Below are 16671 nucleotides of genomic sequence, written 5' to 3'. Positions count from 1 at the left end.
TCTCTCTCCCCCCCCCCCCCCCCCCCCCCCCCCTCTCTCTCTCTCTCTCTCTCTCTCTCTCTCTCTCTCTCTCTCTCTCTCTCTCTCTCTCTCTCTCTCTCTCTCTCTCTCTCTCTCTCTCTCTCTCTCTCTCTCTCTCTCTCTCTCCCTCTCTCTCTCTCTCTCTTTCCCCCCGCCTCCCTATCAGCCTCGAACTTGATCCAAACAAAGCTTGAAAATGCCCCCAGACAGAAACAGACAGAAACAGACAGAAACAGACAGAAACAGACAGAAACAGACATGCTTCTCCTCACCGTCCTGCCTCCGCAGTCGCACTCCTCTCCCACCTCCACGTATCCGTTCCCGCAGTCGGTCGCCTCAAACAGCTGGAAAACGAGCGAGGGTCAGAGGGTGCTCACCAGGGACGAACCGTGACCACAGCTGACCTGTGGAGCGGCCACTCACCTTGGTGGGCCTGTTAAAAAGGCAGGACCCTCCGCCCTTCAGCAGGAACTCCTTGTAGTCCGAGATGCTGCACTTGGAGAACTTCCGAGGGTGCTGCACTCTGGAGGGGAGGAGGAGAGAACGCGTGTTGGACTGATCTAACAGCCCTGCAGCCCTGTCATAGGTTAGGTAAGCTCTCTTTCTGGAACGAGACACTCGGGAAAACATCAGATAGCGTCAGCGGGGCTTCGTTCCCATGCCAACAGCGGCTCTGATAGAGCCAGCTGGGGCCAGGTTAGGCCTGATGTCCATACGCCCTGTCATTCCACACCAGGTCACCTGCATCCAGCCATCACAGCACGGGGCTGACAGTGGTAGGAGCTAAATGTCAATCATCAGTGTGCCCTTCTCCCTCCCCTCCCGTTACAGCATGATGCGCCGAGTCTGCCCCGTGTGTCTGTGGAGAGGGAGTGTATGTGTGTGTCTGTGTGTGACTGCGCGCGCTGTGTGTGTGTCTGCGCGCGTGTGTGTGTCTGCGCGTGTGTGTGTGTGTGTGTGTGTGTGTGCGTGTGTGTGTGTGTGCGTGTGTGTGTGTGTGTGTGTGTGTGTGTGTGTCTGCGCGTGTGTGTGTGTGTGTGTGTGTGTGTGTCATGTCCGAGCGTTACCCCGTGTCCTCCATGATGCAGCCGACCCACAACTCGGCGCAGCCGCACTCCTCTGTGAGCGAGAGAGAGGGGAGGGGGAGGGGAAGGGAGGGAGGGAGGGAGGGAAAGAGAGAGAGAGTGAGGGTGAAGGGTGAGAGAGAGAGGGACAGGCAGAAAGACAAAGAGAGAGAGAGAAAGAAGACGAGGGAATGACATCTCCCAGACGACTAGACACCAACAGTAAAGAAAATCCCACACAGCTGAAACAAGCCCAACCCGTGAGCTCCAGAGGCAGCTGGTCATTGTGAGCCGCGGGGTCAGACCCTCCACCTACTTCTCTTGGCGGGCGGGGTCCCACTGGATGCCCAGGTTCTGAGCCAGGCTCTGGGACAGCGAGGCAGCCATGGACCAGGTGCTGCCATACTGCAGGACACAGAACAGTTATTAGCGAGCCCCAGGCAGCCCAGTGGGAGGGTGGACGGCAGGCAGCACAGCTCACCTCGTTGACCCCGACGCCGCGGGTCAGGGAGCACATGCCTCCGAAGTACGCCGCGCTGCTCCTGCGGTAGTGGAAGGTCACGTTGCTGTGGACACACACACACACACGTGTACAGTTAATGACACACACACGAATGTACGCTCGCCAACACACACGCATACGGTCGCCCGACCCACACACACACGCATGAGGTCACAAGCAACACACACACACAAACGTGCAATCAGCCCTGAGTAATCCCTGACCCCGACAAGTGACGGACAACATAAACCCCTACGGTAATCCCGAGAACATCCCGACACCTCTCCCCCTCCATCTCCCCCGACCCCCTCCGGATCCAGTGATACCCTGACCGGCCTAAGTACTTAATGTGGTTAGGACCAGCCAGGGTGGGTCTCCTGGGGTCGGAGAGCACTTACGTGAAGAGGTGCACTGTGTCCGCGTGCTGCTTGATGCTCTGCTGACGGTACTTGGAGAAGTCGCGTAGCATCTCCAGCGGCTTGACGCTGACGGGAATCCGATCCCTGTCGGTCCAGATCTCCACGGCGACGAGGACCACGCGCGTGTGCAGCTGCTCCTTGAAGATCTGGCATGGGGCGTGGGGGCGAGAGAGAGAGAGAGAGGGGGGGGAGAGAGAGAGAGAGAGAGGGGAGAGAGAGAGAGAGAGAGAGAGAGAGAGAGAGAGAGAGAGAGAGAGAGAGAGAGAGAGAGAGAGAGAGAGAGAGAGAGAGAGAGAGGGAGACAGAGGGAGGGAGAGAGGGAGAGAGAGAGAGGGAGAGAGAGAGAGAGAGGGGGGGGGTGGAATCGGGGAGAGGAGAAGGACACTGGGTTAGCGTCTCCACTGTCTGAGGACAGACCGGGGGGGGGGGACACCGCAAAGTGGGAGCAGGGGTGGGGACAGACCCACAGAGAAAACAGCAGCAGAATCCGAACCACACAGACACAAGCATAGGGCCCAGCTCCGGGGTACAGGAACACGTACACAAGAGGACACGGGGAGATTGTGGTCTAGTGTGGTTACGACTTCCACACACTGAAACTGCAATGTGAGGCATCTCGTGTTGCGATTCATCCCCAGGACAGCTAGTGAACTCAGCTTCACTGTACGTTTTCTCATAGTCTGCACTGGATGATGTGATTGAATGAATAGAGGTTGTGAAGGACTGTGCTCTGTCATTTCCACACGTCTGAGGTAGACTATAACCACACGGGAAACTGAGCGTTACTCACAGCATCCACGAGATTAACCACCGACTTAGCAAAGTTCCTGGTGTGCTGTTTGGTCTTGTATCGCTTATACTGCAGCAAAACAAAGAAATATACAGACAGACAGACAGTGTATTATTACAGTGTCCTCTCAATAAAGTATATACATTTAGCGACTTCTTGAGCTGTAATCAAATGCTCTAGCACTTAGCTATACCGTATCTTTGCCTTCAAAGAGCTTGAGAAAGAAATCTAAATACATTTTGACCATCTGCAATATTAGTATGCCACAGATCAAACTCCATCTTTCTGTGACGTGTGTTGAACATGTGTGCAACATTCAGCGGTGCTGCTCCCTCTTGTGGGCGTTGTTGACTAAACAATGGATGAACAGAGAAGCCAAAACAGGGCTGTGGTCTTGTTTGTGATTCATGTTGTGCAATGTGGCTTACGGACACGCGAGTCCTTCCACCCTGTAAGAGAAAACAACTGCCCACATGCCTGCTGTCGACAGTGTGCCTGCTCGGGCACGTACCATGCTGTGGTCACTGACGATCATTATCTCCAAATACTTCATCTCCTCGAAAACATTCCGAGGCATCTGAAAAGACAGCAAATTCATTCATTCTCATAGCAATCACTGGGAGTTAGAGTAAGAAGGGGAAAAAACCCTGTGTTTTGCTTATGGGTGGGGGTCTGAGTCATGGTAAATACTTTGGTACGGCGGGTGACCTTGTGAACGGACAGGGAATCCTAGGAGGACTTGTGTTGGAAAACGGCAGTTGTTTGAGGGAGCTAGTGCGTGCCAGTGCTATGGAACGCCAGGAGGCGGAGCGCGTTATTTATCGGAGCGGTGAGGTCATGGACTTACAGCTCGCTTTTTCCTGCGCTTCAGCCAGGACATGTCGTCCAGCTCCGAGAGTAGCTGCTCCTCGTCTTCTGTGGAAAGATACAGGGACACGCAGGAACCGCTTAGAACCGCTTCGAAAACCGGAACCTGGAACGACTACGGCAACACCAGAGACTGTGTCTTCGTTTGTCTAAGGGGAACCACTTAGAACGGGAGCCCACGACTGCTATAGGAGCGCAGCTCTGTTCCGTAGAGTTGACACCAGCACAGGACCGCTTACAGCTGGAGTTTATAGCATGGAAAACAGACCCGAGTGGCCGGCCCGGGTGTGGCTGTATTGGCAGGCTTGGCTGTGAACCCCGGCCCAGAGGTCACAATCCGTAACAGAGAGGTCATATAGAAACGAAGAAAGAACAAAAACACAACATAAATCCTCACCCAGCTCTTCCGAGTCGTCGTTTGACTGCAGGGAGGGCGTTCTGCGCAGGGTGTGGGGCCTGGCGGAGCTATCCTGCGGGCGGGGGGGGGGGGACAACATCGGCATGACTGTGGCGGGAACACGGGTCGCGTTACACTAGAACATGTGTCGTCATGAGGCCGAGGCTTGGCGGTAAGTGCACCTCACCCAGCTCATAAACAAGCCAGACGTGACAGTGAGAGAAACACTCGAAAAGACATTTCGACGGCGTCGTTTTGTGTTTGTTCTATCGCCCTTCTTGGCATTGGAGGAGCACATGCGGTGGATATCCTCTCGTTGGAGAAGCAGGGTGAAGAGGAGGAAAGGCACAGAGGAAGTCCTGCCAGACAAACAGGAAATGGACGGACATGGCGCCCTCGGGGTAACAACAAGAGCGATGAGGAGGTGGACCGCTGTGATGCTGCAACCTAAGTAGGCCCTGGTGCATTAGGGGTAGACCCGGAGCTATTAGTATGAACTTGGCAAAAGGTTTTGTCGAGTAAGAACTTACGATGGAATGAGTCTGTTGTTGAGGCTCAATTAGATACACGTAGGCTCCGTCATCAAACATTCCGCTGTCGGCGCAGAGAGAGAGAGAGAGAGAGAGAGAGAGAGAGAGAGAGAGCGAGAGAGAGAGAGAGAGAGAGAGGCAGAGAGTTAGAGAGAGAGAGAGAGAGAGAGAGAGAGAGAGAGAGAGAGAGAGAGAGAGAGAGAGAGAGAGAGAGAGAGAGAGAGAGAGAGAGAGGGGCAGAGGCAGCGAGGAGGGACAGGGAGACAGAAGCCAGTCAATACACAGTCAATAGGAGCTGTGGATAGACAGAGCACACAGGAACGTATACGTCAGATATCCCAGACGAGGCCCGGCGTGTTCCGTTCGGCCCCGGTGACTTACTGCAGTCCGTTGCAGGTAGACAAGGCGACGCGGGACTCCTCTTTGCCTCTCACCTGGCCGTGATAATAACAGTGCTCCCCTCCCTAAGGGGAAACACACAGGATTTAAACACCCTCACCAAGCCACAACACACACACACACAGGATTTAAACACCCTCACCAAGCCACAACACACACACACACACACCCCACAGCGACATTACATTGCACTGCACACTGAATTTCTTTATTTCTTTATTTATCTATATCTTTCATAACTGTCTTCTGTGTGCTTATATAACGGTGTACCTTTCGGCTCTGCTCTGCGCGCTACCACTGGCCTTGTGTAACACTAGCTGTACCATTTTTAGGGTTGATTTTGTAGCTCTCAGTTTATCTGTCATCGGAAGCCTGGTTGACCACAGGGAGCTGGGTGGCTCGCGGGCTTCCGGCTAATTCCAATGTGTCTCCCCTTGGCCCCCAGACGGCTGACTTATCACCGGCGTGCTCGCTGTGTGACTCCGCCGCCAGGGCTAGGGTGAGGAGAGGATCGTTTCCCTCCAGCCGTCCCACGCTGCATTGCCACTGCAGAGAGCCGGCTCTCCCCTGTCACGTGACCCGGACTCTGGGAGGTGGAGGCAGCAGGAGAGCCTCGCTGAGTCAGCGTCAGCGCGCGCCCAGCCCCGCGCCCAGACTGATTCAGCAGCGGCAGCAGCGGCAGCCAGCACTCACATCTCGAACCCCTTTTTTCTCTCGCTCCCTCTCTCTCTCTCTCTCTCTCTCTCTCTCTGTTTCTCTGCCTCTCACTCACTCTCTCTCTCTCTGTTTCTCTGCCTCTCATTCACTCTCTGTCTCTCTGTTTGTCTCACTCTCTCTCTTTCCCCCCCCTCTCCCTCTCTCTCTCCTTCTCCCTCCTTTCCTCTCTCTTCTCCCACTCTGCTCATTCTGTCTATTTTCTCTTTCAGACCCATCCTTCTCCCCCCTCCCCTCCCCTCCCCTCCCCTCCCCTCTCCCTCCAAGTCCAAGACGAGCGTGATTATCTAAATGGATCGGCTAAAACGCAACATATATACTGACGATGATAAATCTGACGGCATTACAGATTCGACTCAGCCCAGTTAGCTGGCTCACGTCATGCCACACGTCACATTCTAAACACTTACTGTAAGTCGCTCTGGATAAGAGCGTCTGCTAAATGACTAAATGTAAATGTAAAATGTAAACACATTGGAGCCGGTGTGCTACTTTGGTTGACGTGGTCTGAAATCTGTGTGGTGGTCTGGTGTTCCACAGACCAGAAGGACCAAGCGGTCTGCTCCATGTTGTTCTATCAACACGTTCCTCATCGCACCCGGGCAGCAGAGCAGAACAATACAATCCCCCATGTACCAGCTGGCCTTTCCACTGGGAGACAATTAGCCTGCAGCCGGAACCAGACAGAGGGAGAGAGACGGCCGCAACTTCGAGTCCTGACCGGAGGGCACTTTACCTTGGACAGTACCGGTGTCCCCTTCTCATAGTGGATCTCCACATAGTCTGAAGACAACAAGTCACTGCAAGGCAGAAAAACAAGAGCTGGTTAGTGGGATGTGTGTGTTTCTCACGGTTGGGATGACGCACGGCGCAGAGCCTGACTGGTCGCTGTCTGGACCAGGGCTGTGACTCAGGCCTCCTCGTGTGGGGATCGCTTGACAACACGGTTTAGAGGCCTCGGGGGCAGGTCCTGTTCAACAGTTTAAAGAACAACAGCCCAGAGGTATGTGTACTTGGAAAGCCACCAGCCAGACGCCCACAGCAACTTAAAAGTTCAAGAGAAATAGTTTAATGAGTGGCGAAGGGATGTTTCCTGACAAGCAGATACATGCCTCAGCCCACACTGTATAATATAGAGGTTGGATCAGTCAGCACTCTCGTGGCTGGCCCCAGAATAGGATATTAAACCAATACAAAAAAACTGCCAACATGAGTATTCAAATGTTAACTAGCTGCTGTCAACTCTCTGCTACAATTTGAAGATTCCCTCAAACAAGAGCCTCTCGATACATCCATTTGATCTCGTCTCTATCCGATCAAAGAGGCCTTCTATAATTAGTCAGGTTAGACAGAGTCCACACCAGTGAGGCTGGTGTCTCCTTTTTCAAAATGGTGTCAGCGTAGGCTGGCTTTGGGGTCTCGACTTCACCTTGAACACCGCCCGCCCTCCGCCCTCCCTCCGCGCCTCACGTCTGACTCAGCGAACCCCGCCGCCACGCACGCTCGATCTGCTCGCTGGCGGCCGCCTCCGAGATACTGCCATTTCTGCCACAACGGCGCTTTTCCCGGGCTAACCTTGGAGATCTCGTTCAAAACACCCTCTTATCCCCCCCCGCCCCCTCTTTTGTTGCAATAAAGGGGGAAAAAGAAGGAGGAACTTATCTGGTGGAAACCCGGACAGGGTGACATTTTTGAGCGACGCTCAGCATGTGAGCAGGAAGTGGCGCTCAGCTTGGGAGGAGGGAGGAGGGAGGAGGGCAGGAGCACCAGTGCAGTCTCTGGGAGAGATGCCTGGGTAAGGGGCTATTTATAGCCTGACGGATGAGGCAGGGAGAGGAGAGTGCGCCTCAGCACGGTAAGTGTGTGTGCTGGTGTGTGATAAAGAGAGGGAAGAGAGTACTGTAACTGTGTGTGTGTGTGTGTGTGTGTGTGTAAGGGGAGAGTGCAGCACTGCAGAGAGGACAGGGTTGAAGCAGTGGAACGTGAGCGTGGACAAGTGTGGAGCGAGGGGGCAGGCAAGCCGCCACGTGTGTTTGTGCAGCGCATGTGTGTGTGTGTGCAGCGTGTGTGTGCGTGCGTGTGTGTACGGGAGCACGGAGGGGGAAAATCCAACCTCAGACAGGTCTCTGAGTCCACAGAAGACTTGAGTGCCACAATGCAGCGTTAGAAGAGGAGAGAGGGAGAGAGGGAGGAAGAGAAGAGACCAGAAACTGCAGGAAATTCTTGGCCTTGGCGCCAGACCAAATGTTGCCCCCCCCCCAACTCCCTCCCCACTCCCCCCCCCCCCACCCCAAACCCCCGCCCCCCCCCCCCCCCACACACACACACACACACCCCCCACACACACACCCCACCCGTGATGCCGTCCCTGCTGTTCCCCCGTCTGGCTCTGGCACATGATAGAATCAGCGTCGCCGCTAAGTGAACGCCGACGCTGCTCCGGCTCCAGATGAGACGCCGAGCGGAGACAGACAGCGCTGGAGACAGACAGCGCTGGAGACAGACAGCACTGGAGACAGACAGCGCTGCGGGCCAAAGACAACCTCCGAGGACGGCCTCCGTCAGTGAGGAGCAACACACGCACGCACACACACGCACGCACACACAAACACACCACAAAGACTTCACAAGATAGAAAGAGCTGACGAGCACACCCAGCTGCCTTGAGATTGGGGCGGAGCCTAATTCCGTGTGATGACGTCAGGAGACGTTCACAGCGAGGAACAGTAAACTCGTGGATTTAGCTGAGCGTGTGTTCTGTCGTCTCTAACCCTCCCAGGTGCGGCTAACAAAGAACTTGCTCCCATTGGCAGGTTGCAGACCTATCTAAATTTAGCCTCAGCCTTGTCGCAGCTACAACAGTGAGCAGAATTCAAGCTACCCAGAATCCACTCCCGACACCAATGCACCTAACGCAGCGAGCTGGTTTCCGTGCCTCGCAAACAACAACAGCGTGCTGTAAGGTCACCTTAAGGTCTTTATCTAGTCATCTAATGGGGGCGTAATGGGTGGAGCCATGTAATGAAGGTGCTGTGCATGGAGGCTGTGCGAGAGTTAGGAGTGATGTTGGAGGACATGAACTAGTTAACACTCCGGGTCAGAGATAGGGCACTGACCTGACCCCTCATGGCAGTAATGTGTAGTGTGTGTGCGTGTGTGTGTGTTCCCTGCATGTGTGGTCCCAGGTGCAGTGTCCTATTATTCCAGCAGCACAACCTCTTGATTACATTAACTACAAAGATCTGTACACCCACTGGAAAGGCATAAATCAAGGCATTACCGGGCGGTTTTCCTCAGCCTACTGACTGTGAGCCCACTTCAGGCCCCTGGCATTTACAACCACAGCCCTGGGGGTCAGCCTCTGCATGTCTGGTCGCCTCCTACACCCCACATGACGACCAAACCATGAGACCCACCTGGGTCCGCGGCTGCCAGGACGCCCTGGTACGTGAGAAACTCTCACACACAGAGTGTTGCAGCACATCTCACAGTACATCTCACAGTGTCTCCCTTTCCACAAAAACAAGGCAGTTCCCCAAGCTATGGGATGCTGGTGCTGGTCTGGTAATCTACTGGCCGTCAGCTCTTAAAGGCTGAGAGGGCGCGGGGGGGGGGGCTGTCGGAGGGGCTGATCAGTGCCTCTGTGTTGTGGGCAGCTTGAGGTCATGGTGGTGTTGGAGGTCATGGCTGACCAGGAGGCTGGTCAGCCATGACCAGGGGCCAGGGGCCAGGGACCAGGGGTCAGGGGTCAGCCATGGGCCAGTGGACAGCGTCGCTCCAGAGGAACGCTTCAGTGTCCGTGCCCGTGACACCATTACCCAGGTGAGATGTGGCATTAATCACGGACCTGACCTATAATCCCCCTTCCTTCACGGGGAGCAGAGTCACTTAGAAGAGCTGGGGAATCACGAGCGCTGTCACGGGCGCTGTTCAAAATGAGCCGGCGTAGCGCTCGCTCAGTGTCTCTGGGCTAGGCAGAAGGGGCCCATTGTTGTGGACATGACCTTGACAAGCGTGAGAAATGTTGCCCGAGTCTGGATATGGACGCATCAACCATATCTAAAAGGAAAACGACCAAGACTGGTGGATGAAGGGCAAGGCATGTGCACACATGATGTCATGCAAAAGGTTTGCTACTATGACGATGAACTCTGTAACTCGCGTTGATATAGGATGGGATTGGGATGTTAGAATAACCAAAACATTTAGGAATTTTTGTAGGAATATGTTATAGCTTTTATGCAAATTGACATACAAAGAGTGCAAATAGAAAGCAAAGGGAAAAAAAAGTCAAAGATTCTAACGGTATTTTGGGGATCAAAGTCAGGGAACAATCTGTGTTTACTAGGCACAGTGCAATGAAAATTCATCAGAAGTACCCAAAACAGTTTTAAGGTCAGTTGGATATGTAATACAGATATAGACAAGTTTTTTTGTAGAGTAAATGCTGGTGCATGTTGCAATGTATCTGTTAGTGGGCAACACTTTACGTTACGGTAATATTAACTGTACATGTAACTACATTGCAATAAAAATAAAGTACATAGGATTGGCTTTGCCGTAGTATAGGAGAGGGATGAGTGGATGTTGTAAAGGGGCAGTTGAAGCTTGTGTTAACATCCGCTTACTCCTGCAGAGCCCAACCTCTCTCATACCATATTTTACTTGTGTAACAACTTGCACCTCTAAACCGTAATAAAGTCAAACTAAATCGCAGTTCCTGCGTAACTACAACGTTGTTGCTAAGGTATTACGTCGTCCCATGGTAGTTAATGTAACCTGAATGTAAAGTGTTGCTGTTATGTGTTTGAACTGTCAACACACCAAATGTCCTGCTATAGGACAATAAAGACTTGAACTTGGGTGGGAACTTACTTGTTTAACGTAAGGTCCAGTACAAATCTGGAGCCAAAGGCCTCTAGTTGAAAACTGGCTTGAGCAAGGTGGACCGACTGCGGGAGAGACACAAGGGTGAAAGCACAGGTCAAAGTTCAAGGAGACCTTGAGGGGGAGCGATAACATAGATTGATGTCAGCTGTCATGACGACTCGGGTTTTCCGGCAGGGCTTCATCACTCTGCCTTCTGAGAATCAGGAAGTAGGATGTGAAGGCCCCCCCCCCCCCCCCCCCCCATCGTGGGACAGGAAAGGGGGAGGAGGGCGGATGGGCGGGGGGAGGTAGGAGGGGAAGGGGGAAGGAGAAAGAGGGAGGAGGGTAGAGTGCGGAAGGAGGTGGGAGGAGGGATACGATAGCTTCATCGATGTCACACCTCAGCCAGCAACCGCCCACGTGCCGCACTTCCTACCAACACAGGTGTACTCTACAGCATAGCAGCAATAGTCAAGTCTACTCCCAGAGGGCCGTACACAGCACACAGCAGGAGCCCAGCAGTACAGCACTGTCCCCCCCCCCTCCCCTCTCTGTCTCACCTGGGCGTCTGGGACCTGGTTCCTTGTCCGCGTGTCCAGGTCGTGATAGGTGCTCTCCGAGTCCTCGTTCAGGTAGTAGATGAGCCGAGAGGGGTAGGCGATGACTCGCTCTGCCGCATGGCCACTCGCGTTGCCTGGGGCCGATGCTGCAGTCGCCTCGAGTTCCAGCAGCGATGCCACTGCGTCCCTCTCAGCCTCGCTCTCCACTCCTTGAGAAACTGCAGAAGAAGAGATCCCACCACACAGGCATGTCAGTCAGCGCAGGCTTCCACACCGACGGGGGACATTGCCACGTCCGCTGACATCTAATCTCGCGTCTCGAACGTGGACCTTTCATCTGGGGTTGTGCGTTTTTTTTTGTTCTACAAGGGCTCCGGTTCGTTGCACCTGGGTGTACATTGTAGTGTTTTCTGTATTGATGTCATCAACCTTAAGCTATGACATTCAGGTTTCAAGGTCTACCCAAAAACAAATACCAAAGGAATTTGACTATGAACAGGGAAATGACACAATGTCAAAATGTCAAAAATGACATATACATGTCTAGTATTAATGTTAATCCTAACAAAGAAAACAAATATATATATATATATATATATATATATATATATATTTGTTCATCATTTCAATACGGCAGAGTAAGTCCATTTTTGCTGTTCAACCAAAAACACTGCACCATGCAAACATGCAAAGTATGCTACTAGTTGATTAGATCATTTGTATGTATTACAATGCTGTCAAATGATAGACTATGCCCTAGGCAAGACAATTCATCAATAATTTGAAGTTCAGGAACTAAAGTAAGCTTAAAGAATGGATCAAGAGCTGGGTACTGCTTGCGTGCATTTACCTACACTATATAAGACAATTGTTTGATAAATCCTTGTTTGTAACCTGAACGAAGATGCAGAGGTTCTGTCTGCCCCATCTCAGCATCACTTTAAGGACTCAGCATATAAATCTCCTACGGACACATACATTCTTTCCCATTTGAAACAATAAAAAACTATAATGCCAGATATCGACGTAATCTGGTAAAACGCACAAGAAACGACTAAAGCTGATGTAAATGATACGGTTAAGAAGAAATGTGATATGGCTAGGAATATGGAGTACATACCGAATGACGCTGTGGAGGGATGAAGCCAGGTCGCAAGGATGCTCACGAGCACATTTGCCAGAAATATCAAATGCATGATTCATATTTGATGTTTGAAATATATTTGTATCAACACATCAACGCAGTGAATAGCTTGCGGTCCATTATTGCGTGGTAGATGCCCTTAATGGAAAATCCTTCATGTATCCAGTCAGTGGGTGAGTACTCTGCAGTAACGGGCGGGTCGGCGAATGGTAGGCGGTGGCCAGATACTCAAAATCAGCGAACAGACTCCTCCTTGACGTGCACAAAGATGTCCTCCCTATATAGTGGTGCTCGCGCTCAGCAATGCGCGTTCCCGAGAATAAAACACAAGCAGGTGATCGCATAAAACATCATGCACGCGTGTTTAAAACCACAGCCTAAAGACACACTCAGCATTTCCTTCACAGAAAGGGTAAAGGGTAACGTACAATCCTGACTGAATATAATGTAGTACCAGCTGGCATAATAATGCATTTGATGCAATTTCGTTCCGGTGTCCTAGGAATGCAAACCACTGAGGCCGACTTGATTTCATGTGTAATTTGTTTGAATTATCAAAGAAACGGAAATAACACATTTCGACATTGGTTATGTGCTAAGACAGATGGTTTCACAACAGTGCAGCTCTTGAATAATTCAAAATAAATATGAAATAGTGTCTGCAATGAATTAGCCTATTGTTTGGGTCGTCTTGACTGCCTTCGACATTAAGGTAAAACATTAAAAATGGCAGAAAATGTTTTCACAATCAATCCAATGTAACAGGTGGCATGGTACGTTGGCTTAGGGACAGGGTTGACAACATGTTTTTGCGTTGTTTGGGAGTGGACAATGTCAGTACCTATTTAGCAGCCTGAAACCAGGCTGTTGAACGTCCTCGTTCCAGTAAATCCGCTTCCAGACAGAGCATCCTCAGGAAAGTTTGTTTGGCAGGACCTCTCAACACCGCCTGGCACCGCTGACACGCACACACACACACACACACACACACACACACACACACACGCACACACACACACGCACACACCCACACACACGCACACACGCACGGACACACACGCACACACACACAAACTTTGTGCATGATCTCACAGTACCCCCCTCAGGGCAGAATGGGTCGCAGAGAAAGCAGTTGGTCAGTGTGGGTCTAAGCAGAGATGACATGAAGATGTGGCTTTGATCTGATCAAGGAGTCAAGGGGGAGTTGGTTTTTGCATGAATGACCAACAGTCAATAGTGTTTTCAACTTTGTAAGGCTGGGTGTCACCCTGCCACCTCTCATATGCTAAAATCTGGAGTTGCTGGATGGAGTCTCTTCTTGATGGGTCTCACAGTTGATCCATAAGGGTCAAGATATGGTCTGATTGGTTGTTCTACAGGTAATAGTTGGGTATAAAAGACGCTGACTGAAAGTTATTAGATCAATAGCTCATTTTTACTGTTATCATCTTTTGTGATGGGGCAATGGAGAATGTGTTGTAAGTGTCTCCGTCTTGCATTTGTGTGCTTTTAATAGCCTAAGGGTTATAGTGTTCCTCAATATAAACCATCTGGTGTTGACCTGGAATGAAGTTTTTTCTATTTGATCGTAATCCTATTCCTCTCCCGTTTTTCCAAATTTCTGACCATAAGGGACGCGTCAGTGGACACGCCTACGTCTCAGATGTACACAACAGTAGCCTATATATGCTGCTGCCGAATAGCTTGTGGATGGAATGGGGAGAGGATGGCTTCAGAAAACTACATAAACTAGAAACTAGTTAAGATATTTATTAAACTACATCTTCATCAAGGATGTCAAGTTATGGAACGCGAGCGGAACGAATGAAAATGACACGTCGTTGACTTTTAGGAACGTTTCTGCTTTTTTGGAAGTTCTGGGTCTATTTGGAACAACTCCACTAGACTGAATTCTATCCTATTTAAAAAAGGATTGGCCGATCTAGGCTTAAACCAGCGAAAGGTATGTAGAGACAGAACGACTAGCCTATATCAACTTTTTATGTTTTATGATCTGTTCGAAGACATCGAAAATACAAGGTTACAACTATATTGCTGAAAACTTTAAAACATATATATTTATATTACAGCTATAATAACTTTTCATAATACAAGTCTAAGTCTGTAAGTTAAGTCAAACTTTGTAAAGTATGTTTCTATAAAGCAATGAGTCGGCCACGAAATAATAAATAAGGTAGTTTTTTTTATCATTGTATATGGCTGCAGTGTACACCATTCACAAGGCAATAATGCGATGAATTAACAGAGAAGAACAAAGGTCTCATCGCAGACACGATTGAGGGAAAAGTCTCTGTTTATTCTCTCACATCCTTAGGAAGCCCTCTGTTCATTCTGTTGACAGAACGGACGACTCTCACTTCCTAGGTCACGTTTGCCAAGCTGCATTATCAGGAACAAGAAGAACAAAAACATTGGTGAGTTTATCCTGTTTGATAACAATGGACAAAAATAAAATTCCAATTCTTGGAATGCGTAAATGATATTGAAACGATATTCATATCAATAAATAACGCCCAAAGGTAATGCTAAGTTTATAAAACGTTTTGTTTCTTTCTTAGACGTTCAACAACAATACAGCAATGAACGACTCGGAGGACTTTGGAAACTACAGCTATGAAGATTACATGGAGTATGGGGACTTGGAAGACATAAAAGGGGACTATGCTCAAACGGAACCTACACACATTATCTCTGTGGTCATATATAGTATTTGCTTTGCCCTGGGTCTGATCGGAAATGGAATTGTCATTTGGGTGACAGCATTTAAAAGCAAGCGGACAGTGAACAGCATCTGGTTGCTTAACCTCGCTGTAGCCGATTTTGTGTTTGTGCTGTTTTTACCCTTCTCCATAGACTACGTGCTTCGAGACTTCCACTGGTCGTTTGGCCTGGCTATGTGTAAGATCAACTCCTTTGTGTCTGTGATGAACATGTATGCCAGTGTCCTCTTCCTCACCGTCCTCAGCGTAGACAGGTATGTCTCCCTGGTCCACCTGAGCTGGTGCCAGAAATGGCGCTCGGCGTGGCGGGCCTGCTGGGTGTGCGGGGGGGTGTGGGCCGCAGCCGCCGTCCTCAGCCTCCCCACCCTCGTCTTCCGCGACACCTTCCAGTTACACAACAAGGTGGTGTGCTTCAACAACTTCCACCTCCACGATGGGCGCACGGCGGCTATGCGGCACATCACCATGGTGGCTGTCCGTACCACGGTGGGGTTCCTGCTTCCCTTTACTGCCATCACCGTGACCGGCATTCTCCTGGCAATCAAAGTGAATCAGTCTGAAGATTCTGTCCGCCTGTCTAGTTTCTCCAAAACAGTGTCTGCAGTCATTCTAGCTTTCTTTCTGTGTTGGGTGCCCTTCCATGCCTTCAGTTTAATGGAGATTGCCATGCATTCGTCGTACTACTTGCACAATGTGCTGAAAACAGGTTTCCCCCTTGTGACTAGCTTAGCTTTTTTCAACAGCTGTGTCAACCCTTTTCTCTACATGCTTGTGGGCAAGAAGGTTCGGCACCTCCTGAAGCGCTCGTGCCTTGACATCACTAAGAGCTCACTACGAGAACTCAGTCAGTCCATCTCAGCAACTGAGTCTGTGTCGGTGGCAGGTGAGAACCCACCAGAGGAACCCACGGAATTATCTGTCCTGTGATTGCAGTTCTTCCATTTTATGAGTTACCTAGCATAGGTGTATTAGCGGAGCTTTGCTTATTTTCTTTCAGGTGTAAGTGATTGATCATTACAGTATTCCCATCCTCATGTGACTCCATATTGGATTTATTTTTTAGTGTGAAAGGATTTTTTCATTTGGATATTTCCAGACAGCCTCATTATTCTGAAGACTTTCAACTGAAAAAATCCCTTTAGTGGAAACCCTGAGTGGCAAAGATTATGCTAAAATATTACTAGTAGTATGTGATACATTTACGTTGAAAAGAAACAAACCAACCCACAGCACAGCTCCTATACGAGTTGTTAGAAGCATATTTAGTATTTAGAAATATTCGTCCTTGTTGTTTTTTGTAGGATGAAATGCTTTTGTAATGATACACTACAATATATTTGAAAAAGTAGCTATTTTATCCTAGTTTACGCAACCTTTACTTGAAGGGTTCATGCAATGTATCTTTGTGTCATATTGTTAAGTATTGTTTAGTTACTTATTTGTTGATTCTAATATATTTGAAGCAAAACAATGTCAATAAATCTACTGTTTAATATTAGTTGTGTTTAGACTTTATTCCATGTGTTATTTTCTGTTTATTGCTAATCTCCTGTCAGGAGTGGTGGTTAGTCTCAAGGGAACAAACACAATCTTGCACATTGTAAATTCGCCAAGGTCAGAGAATACAGCCAGAATAAGGACTGTAAACACTAAT

The 16671-nt window shown here is 50.0% G+C and overlaps 2 protein-coding genes across 4 annotated transcripts in view; one reads left to right on the top strand and one right to left on the bottom strand.

Moving 5' to 3' along the window:
• Window positions 1-12517, bottom strand: part of LOC134017775 (disintegrin and metalloproteinase domain-containing protein 23) — a 20590-nt gene extending 8073 nt beyond the window's left edge. Inside the window, 16 exon segments of the mRNA XM_062457777.1 lie at window positions 294-365; window positions 445-544; window positions 1089-1135; window positions 1398-1490; window positions 1567-1651; window positions 1986-2152; window positions 2797-2865; window positions 3308-3373; window positions 3644-3711; window positions 4061-4133; window positions 4591-4654; window positions 4972-5054; window positions 6440-6503; window positions 10579-10655; window positions 11133-11350; window positions 12253-12517. Coding sequence (XP_062313761.1) covers window positions 294-365; window positions 445-544; window positions 1089-1135; window positions 1398-1490; window positions 1567-1651; window positions 1986-2152; window positions 2797-2865; window positions 3308-3373; window positions 3644-3711; window positions 4061-4133; window positions 4591-4654; window positions 4972-5054; window positions 6440-6503; window positions 10579-10655; window positions 11133-11350; window positions 12253-12328 — 1422 coding nt within the window. The 5' untranslated portion in view covers window positions 12329-12517.
• Window positions 12518-13965: 1448 nt separating this feature from the next.
• On the top strand, window positions 13966-16515 carry cmklr2 (chemerin chemokine-like receptor 2). Of its 3 annotated transcripts, none has more exons than XM_062457774.1 (3): window positions 13966-14239; window positions 14639-14711; window positions 14856-16515. In XM_062457774.1, the coding sequence occupies exon 3, from the start codon at window positions 14877-14879 to the stop codon at window positions 15942-15944; it is 1068 nt and encodes a 355-aa protein (XP_062313758.1). In that variant the 5' UTR covers window positions 13966-14239; window positions 14639-14711; window positions 14856-14876; the 3' UTR covers window positions 15945-16515. The 3 variants fall into 3 exon arrangements, with proteins under 3 accessions (XP_062313758.1, XP_062313759.1, XP_062313760.1); XM_062457775.1 differs by having other exon boundaries at window positions 14612-14711; XM_062457776.1 differs by lacking the exon at window positions 13966-14239 and adding an exon at window positions 14298-14316.
• The last annotated feature ends 156 nt before the right edge of the window (window positions 16516-16671 follow it).

Source organism: Osmerus eperlanus, chromosome 3 (genome assembly GCF_963692335.1).
Source record: "Osmerus eperlanus chromosome 3, fOsmEpe2.1, whole genome shotgun sequence".
NCBI lineage: Eukaryota > Metazoa > Chordata > Actinopteri > Osmeriformes > Osmeridae > Osmerus > Osmerus eperlanus.
Note: the sequence above shows the minus strand (reverse complement) of the source record. Positions and strands in the feature narration are given on the sequence as shown.

Excerpts from the sequence above, each read along its gene's own strand:
- cmklr2 (XM_062457774.1), top strand. The coding sequence starts at position 14,877 with ATGAACGACTCGGAGGACTTTGGAAACTACAGCTATGAAGATTACATG.